Source organism: Hordeum vulgare, chromosome 3H (genome assembly GCF_904849725.1).
Source record: "Hordeum vulgare subsp. vulgare chromosome 3H, MorexV3_pseudomolecules_assembly, whole genome shotgun sequence".
NCBI lineage: Eukaryota > Viridiplantae > Streptophyta > Magnoliopsida > Poales > Poaceae > Hordeum > Hordeum vulgare.
The window spans coordinates 618183947-618192454 of NC_058520.1; the positions used below are offsets into that span (position 1 = coordinate 618183947).

At 41.5% G+C, this 8508-nt stretch overlaps 1 protein-coding gene across 1 annotated transcript; it reads right to left on the reverse strand.

Annotated features, from left to right (window-relative positions):
- Positions 1–6199: 6199 nt before the first annotated feature.
- Positions 6200–7586, reverse strand: LOC123442308 (floral homeotic protein APETALA 1-like). Its single transcript, XM_045118324.1, has 3 exons — positions 7502–7586; positions 7349–7401; positions 6200–7180 (listed from the first exon to the last, which is right to left on the reverse strand). Exons 1-3 carry the CDS (start codon positions 7584–7586, stop codon positions 6200–6202), a joined length of 1119 nt encoding a protein of 372 aa, XP_044974259.1.
- Positions 7587–8508: the final 922 nt, after the last annotated feature.

The following is an 8508-nucleotide window of genomic DNA, read 5'->3' on the forward strand; positions in this document are numbered from 1 at the left end:
TTTAATAGTTCATGTGACATGATTTCAGTTCTTCAGTCATCCTGTGCATTCTTTTTAGTTGGTCTTCTTTCACCCCATGTCTGATGAAATCAAAGGCCTATTTGTCACTCTTCCGTGGGGTTTACTAGAGCTTGAGGCTTTATCTTGTGTTATCTATTAGGTATTTTTCTAAACTCTCTATGGCACCCCTCTTTGCACTGACCTATAAATTTTGTTCGAGCAGGGATAGTGCAGCGAACACAGGCAAAGAAAGTGGTAAAAGGTGAGGACTATATGAGCGAAGTCTTGTGTAATATGTAAAGTGAACTGCATATCCATCATCTTTCTATTTCGAGTTTATGAATGAATTTTGAAAGAAGACCAACTGGTTCAATACTTGGTCCAAAAATTTCACTCTGTGACTTTGTAAATAAATGATATGGCATTCATTGTGCCCTTTGATTATTTCTCACACGTCTATGGTTAAAAATCCATTTGGTGGGCAAGCATGTACTAAAGGAACTCTCTTCAGTTTCTATAGATCCGTATCAGATTTCGGTAAAAATTCATGCATTTTTTGTTTTCATCTTTGAAAACCATTATGTTTATGGCTTTATGCAACGCTAGCTTTGACCAGATAATGACTATACGTTCAGCTCAAGAAAATCACAAGGAGTCCAAAATCCAAATACTTAAAAAACATACACCTACATATGAACCTTACCAATCAATAATAATATTGAATGCCAAATAAGAGCTAGCTTATCATGTCATAGTGAAACTATATGGAATAAAGTAGTGTAATTACACTGAAGCTAGAGTAGAGGTTGTCTTACCTGGGTAAGATAAATAAGATGTGTGTCGAGAAAATTTTGAAACAACAAAAGAAGAGATGGAGCTGATGGGACAAATACAACCAGTGCAATATTGTTATGTTGTTCCGTGGCAACGCACGTGCATTTAGCTAGTATATAGCTAAAAACACATTCAAAATGGTTCTCATCAGATGAGGTAGCACTGTTTTATGTAAATCTACATTGTTTGAAAAACACCATGAAGAATTGAGTAATGGACATCCTAATGTACAACATAATAACATATTACTACTATTATCGATTAGCTAGCTTGATTGCACTTAAAACCCTTTTACTTCATTTATTCAAGTAGCAAGAACTAGCTATTCATTAGAAGATAATTCATAAATATTATAATTTTGTTGGCTTCCCTCCTTTGCTCAAACGCACACATTTACACTAAGACTATTCATATTTGTCCATCTGCGGAAAAGCCTGTGTTTATATATGGGAGGAGAAAGTTGAGATGATTAAGTGAGTCTTGAATACCAGACTATTACTATTAATTTTAGAGGGATCAATTCATGTCAACAAAGTTAGCATCACGATAAGAACCAACAAAGTTATGCAAGTGCGCAAACACATATTTCACATCATACACCTACTTTGCTGAGGCACCACATGATATATTCAGACTCTTGTACCAGTCTCATTTGGTTTCATTGTTAATAATGAAGCCTCGATGGGGAGCACTTTCTCTAAAAAAATTGGGAAACATTTTATGTTGGTGGGCCGGTCGCACCGCTCGCTCGCTCATGCAGCTCTCACTACTAAGCCACCTGTGCGCAGCGTGACCTTACATCCCCATGTTGTCCTTTTCCACCGCGCCGGACCACTCTTTCCTCTCTTCTTCTTCCACAAGAGGTTTCTCTCCTTCCCACTGCTCACGAACCACTGCAAGCTCCCCTCGCCACCAGTCAGATCTGCTCGGATCTGCGCCACCGGAGCTCTACCTGCCTCGTCGGTCCCGGCCACGCCAGAGCTGCAACAAGTTGACGCTTTTTCCATAGCCGCTTGTAGCTCTCGTCAACGCTTGTTGTAGCTTTCGCCGCCACCCCGTAGCTCTCACCAACGCTTGTTTTTTGGAAGTTCACGATGAACGCTTTTTTTTCATACCGGTTGAAGATTTTTTTCACGCCAGATGAAGCTTTTCTGCCATGATTGAATTTTTTCCCATTCCGATCATCACATATTTCGAAAATATTAATCAAGTTTGAACAAAAAGTTCCTTGTGGATTACAAGGCATGTGCACTTTTGTTTATATATTTTTCATCGTCTATTGAAAATTTATTTACTTGCATTTCAAAAATATACATTGCTTGTTCTATTGAAACAAGGCTACGGGTCTATTTCAAAAATATGCATATTTTAAATAAAAACATTTATACAACTTGAAAAATGCTCTTTTTTTATTCCAAAAAATCACCGTATTACGGAAAGCAATTTCATGTATATATAAAATGCTCATTCGTACATAATGGCATGCTTGTTTTACAAAATTTTAACAAATTCTTGAATATTTTTTTTATAAATACGAACTTTAAATTACACATTGAATGATATTTTACTGTGCGGTAAAATATTTTCTTTGTAAAGTGCACGATAAGCAGTTTTAGGAAAACATATTTTTTAGTACATGATGAACTTCTTTTCAATCAGCGAAACCTGGAAAAAAAATTTAAATCCACACAATGCATGCACTTTTTCCAGATTCTTCAAAAATTAAATGCATGATTGTTTTCAAATTTATGAACATATTTTAAACTACAAACTATTTTCAAATATGTGAACATTTTCAACTTCATGAACATTTTTTGGAATCCCAGAATAATTCTTGAAATCCCGTGAACATTTTTTGATTTCATCAACTTTTGCAAAAAGGAAGAAAACCTGGTCTTTTCGTCAAACTACAATATAGAATGAGCAGGAAAAGGCCCAACTGAATGAACCTACCTAGCAAGGGGCCGTCCCAACTAACTAGCGAGGGGAACGTATATTTTGAGCCATGGCGTGCTAAGCATGATGCGAGTGTTGTTTACACCAACCGACACGTATATCGCTGGATAGAAGGTCTCCAAACGAGCGACCAGGGAATCAGGAGGAGCGACGCGTTGCATGCAAACACTCGCCTAGCAGCGGAGGCACGTGAGCGCTCTACCTGGTGCATGTGGTTTCTGGATTCATCGAAACCACAAGCAGTTTTGAAACATGCATAGGAGCCCAAACACACGGTTGGGTTGGGCCCAAGAAACTCTCACTCCCCCGCTCACTACACCTCACTCATTTTCTTTTCATTAAATACAATCATAGTTTAAAAAATTGGACCGTACCGGGAATCAGATCGACCGGGAAAAACTGAAAGTTGTGCCCCTGCCAACAAGTGGTTGGCTTGGGCCCAAGAAGCGCTCACTCCCCCCTCTTACTACACCTCACTCATTTTCTTTTCATTAAATACAATCATAGTTTAAAAAACTGGACCGGACCGGGAAAAACTCAAATCCGTGTCCCTACCATTTTTAAGCTAAAGGAATGCCATGTAATGGGGCAATAAAAACCGTGTAAACCGGCCAGTCTTGGCCTTGTTCTTGTTCTTCATGTTCCCACAACACATGTTCTGACAACACAACACTTCACTGATGTGATGACCAAGGGATTACCAACTTGTACCTTGGAGGAGTTTCGGTCCGGTCTATGTGACTCCGACGACGCTTCAATTACGGTGGGTGTTGAATACATGTGCATAGTATTTTTTGAACTCCAAATCCACCTCTTATTCCATGTATAGATTGAGGTTGAGGCCTACCTTGTATATCATATATACGTCGAGAGTTGCATTGCGTAAACTTAGTCTCCTACACTGTTTCTTAGCACAAATGAAAAGAAAAGGGATCATTATTTCTTTATGTGATCACACGAACAGGTATTATTACGAAATCATGCAACTACAAGCTTCATGTTTAAAAACACCATTGTGCCGCGGTAGAAGCATGTTGTACGAGTCTGCATCCCTCGGCCAGTACACCTTTCTCGCCTATGAGCTGCACTCACTTCTCTATCCTGGTGATGTGTTCATTAGTAACATATCTTTGCATGGATTATTGCTTCTTATCATTTCAATTTGTTCATGTACCAGATTCAATTGTCTACCCAAAAGTTGTTTGGACTTACATGGAGGAAGCATCCATGTTTTATTGTCCACCTAATTAATTAGAATAATGTATCCCTTGATGCTATATTATGAGTCTAACAAAATACCCTTTATCGAAAAATTAATTAGAATGTTGATTTTTTGTTGTTGCATCAACAAAAATCGGCAGGTCAAGTTAATGTTCATCTTCTTCCAAATTGAGAATGGACGTTTGGCTCCCGAGCACCATGGAGACCTTTAAATTTGAAATTCAAATTTTATAAAAAATCATATTTTTACATTTTAAAAAATTCTGAAAAACAATATAGAGATATGTGAGGGCGTAACAAACATGTGTGTAAATTTCCAGGGCAAAATACATTGAAATGAGAGCTGTGCAAAAATGACAAATCTGAAGGTTTTTAACACATGATATTGTTCATCCTCTAAGGTCATGAATTTGTCTTTTTTGTATAGATAGCATTTCAGCGTTTTTCATTCTGAAATTTTACACACATATACATAACATCATTTTTTACTTGCATAATTTTTATCAGATCTTTTTGAAACCGAAAATTTTCAATTTTGAATTATTTTCAAAAAAGGCTTCCATGGTGCTCGTTAGCCGAAAACAATTTCCGTTCCAAATTGCACTCTAAATGGTGAGATACATGAGCCAGTCCTCTCGCCCATCTTGATCTGCTATTTAGTTAACTGGATTTATGTGGAATTGTAGTTATGGGCATGTTTTGTTTGCGGTCAGGCCATGTTATAGTAGATCCAGCAAAATTATGCAACCATGTTTATTCTCCACATTTTCCTTATGTAATGGTTTCTATGTGGCTTGAGCACATTATGGATTTCCTAAATGTTTAAGATCACATGAATGTTTGTGACATGGACAATCCTGTGTAGTACACACGTGTCGCATCTAAAGTTCATGAATGTAGGAGGTATGTTCTCTACCTTTTTAAAAATAGAATATATTTTATGGGGCTAGGTTGAGAGAGCTTATGGTTGTATGACTAGATATCTTGTATTTGACAATTTGTATATCAGTATTCCAGGATTTGAGAATTAATGCTTCTCAATATTTGGTCCATTTACTTGCAGTTAGCAATCATGTTGAGTCTCCCTAAATTATTCTCCGATATACCTTTGCAGGTTGTGCTTTATGATCCACATGAGATATTTGGACTGGTGAGGTTTCTTCCTCAGTTACGCAAAAAATACTAAATTTATTAGGAGTTTGTCTCACTTACGTTTTTAACCAGTGTTTCATCTAGCAATCTCCATTCCAGAAAAAATAAGAACCATTGTACTTGAAGAATAAGAATGAACGTAGGCTGGTTGATTCCATTTTCACCTTTTTTAATTATTTTCAATTGATCACATCCACATGAGATATTTTGACTAGTGAGGTTTCTTCCTCAGTTATGCAAAAAAATATAATATTTATTAGGTGTTCTGTCTCAGTTCTGTTTTTAACCATTTGTTCATCTATTCTACCAATCTCCATTCCAGAAACTATTTCACTTTCCCCTAAAAAAATAAGAATCGTTGTACTTGAAGAATAAGAATGGACGTAGGCTGGTGTTATTTCATTTTCACTTTTGTCAATTATCTTTAAAAAAATTGGTTAGTCGCCTTAGTTGATCGTTTGGCCTCTATAGAGGGTATACCTATGAGCATGTTGAATTCAAAGCTGCTACATAAGTGGCCATCCATCGCTCCTTCTTTTCCATCGATTCAGACAAAGTTCACAATTTGCTTGAATTTGTAATTTAAAAGATACAAAAAAATAGACAGGAACAATATGCTCTTTTGTATCAATGGAAATTGCATGTCCATTGCCATCACTCAGAGAAAAGAAAAACTAGAACACATCTTTCCTAGTATCAAGGTACAGTTCCATGCTTCGATACAGAGCACTCAACGTTGATTTATCTTACTGCAATGTAAAATAAATAATCTTGACACCCTTACATAATCACAACAATCTTTTGTAAGGAATCACTCCTACACAAGACCTTAGTGTACTATCAAGAAGATTACAATGCCATAAATTTAATTAATAATATGATAACTGAATGAACCAACTAATGCATAGATTTTGCACCCAAGTTTGTGGATCTTACATGGATCTTGCACGATTTATTTTTTAGAATATAACAGAGACAACAAAGTAAACATTGGATCGATGTCCATGGCTTGGAGTCAGACTCAGTCTTCATCTCCTCAGTAGGGGTAGCCGGCGTTCGGCCCGAAACCCTGATGCACCATCTCCATAACGGCGGTTGACTCTGGCACCGGTGGCAGCATCTGCTCAGCGGCGAAACCTGGCTGCGGCTGCATCGCCATAAACATCTGGTGCATCTGCGGCGGCGGTGGACGCATCGCCATCTGCATCTGCTGCATCTCAATCCCGGCGTTGGCGTTGCTGCTGCTACCGAGCTCAAAGGTACTGGCACTGAAGAGCTGTAGCGGCGGCGGCGGTGGACGCATCGCCATCTGCATCTGCTGCATCTCAATCCCGGCGTTGTCGTTGCTGCTGCTACCGACCTCAAAGGTACTGGCACTGAAGAGCTGGAGCGGCGGCGGCGGTGGCGGGGGCACCTGGAGCTTACGCTTAATGTCGAGATGATATGCCTCCATGAGAACCTGGTTGGAGCGTCCGGAGACGGCGGCCTGCACCTGCATGAGCGTGGCAGCGAAGGCCGCCATGTCCTCATACCCCATGTCGTGCACCTCGGGTTGGAGCCACGCGGCAATCTGGTCGCCCGCGGCGTGCTGCTGGGCCAGGGCCTCGTCCGCCCGCTTCTTCCCCTTGTTCCGCTCCGCCAGCTCCTTGCGCATCACGCCGTGCAGCCGGTACAGCGTCTGTAGCCTGTGGTCGGCGGCGGCGGCTTGGACCTCCGCGCCGTCCCCCGCCATGAAGCGGTCGACGACGGCGTCAACGGAGGGGTGGCCGAAGGAGAAGACATTGCCGCCGGGCGAGAAGACGACGGCGGCCACCTGGGCGCCGGTGAGCTCGGCCAGCATGCTGGCCTTGCTGAACAGCCCACCCTTGCGCTTTGAGAAGGACACATGCCGTGCGTTCTTCTTGACGATCGGGAGGAGGACGGTCTTCTTCCGGCCGTTGCCACCCTTGCGCTTGGCCGCCATTGCTCGGTGGCTGACTAGTAGAAACAAAGGAAGGAAGACGAGGTGGATGAAGATCTGTCAGGGTCGCGAGAGTTTATATAGCACCGGAAATTGAAATCTCAGAGGAAATTGCCTCTCTGTGCTAGGTACTGCATTCAAACTCAAGATTTCCTACAATAAAATTTTGATCACGTATAAAATTTGATCCTGTATATATTGACGTCAGTACTTACGTATCATTACCTGTATACTCTTTTTTGAACACTTTGCTTCCTCTTTTTTTGAACAGTCATTACCTGTATACTCGGATCGTTGTAGTGTAGTTGCATTGCACTACGGTTCCGTAGGCACCACTGATTTTCTGATGCACGTACGTATATGAATCTCACGTCATACTCGACGACCTCGCGACCGCGACGGTGCTCCGCGGGCCAGATCCCACCCCCGATCGGCTAGTTGGGGGCCGGTTCTGATCGCTCATTTCTGATGGAGAGGAGGATGGCGAGGAGGACAGCAGAGACGACGGACGGTAATCCCTGCGCCAATTCCATCTGATTTGCTTTGCGAATTGTTGGCTTTTTTTTTTGCCAATTGTTGACTGTTACCTACACAAAGGAGGTGGTGGCGACGATCGTGGGCGGCATCATTCTGGCTGCTGCTCCGACGTGGGAGGGTCTCAGGGCGGAGAATGATGTCGAGGTGCTGCCCCCGATCGTTCAACGGCACACGGCGGCAACGACGGTAGGCATTGGCGTGGACCTATTCCTAAGGTAAGTTTACCGGCACTCACACTCAGTGACTGTATTCTGACTCAACAGTTGGATGACAATGACGAGGAAGAAGAAACATAGGGCGCCACATGCAATAGTCGCGTCATCGTCAATGCCGATGACATCTACCGTGATCTAGGAGTCGCGTCATAGTCGTTTAAATTTTTTTAGGGATGCCAAACACTTTATTAATCTATGGAAGCATTAAGGGGTATACAATTTGGATCATGGGGTGAAAGAAGCCACATGTGGCGACCCTGATCAAGCAAAAAAGAGTGTTTGGCAAGATTATGTGCATCACTATTTGGCGCTCTATTCTCATAAATAAAAAAGACAACTATTAAAAGAGGCACTCCTCATAGTAATCTCTTCGATCACCAAAGAGTAAGGTCCACCAGACCCTTCCCGAATGCCTTCAATCACCCGTTTGCAGTCACAAGCAATAGTGATGTTCTCGATAACAAGATCTATAGCCAAAGCTAGCGCTTCCCGGCAGGCGATTGCTTTCTAGAACTGACGGGTCTACACATCCAGGGATAACAAGAGATGAAGAACCCAAATATAAGCCCTGATGCTCTCTACAAACTGCGGCAGCTGCTACCACTCCCGAAATCTGTGCAACTACGCCATCCA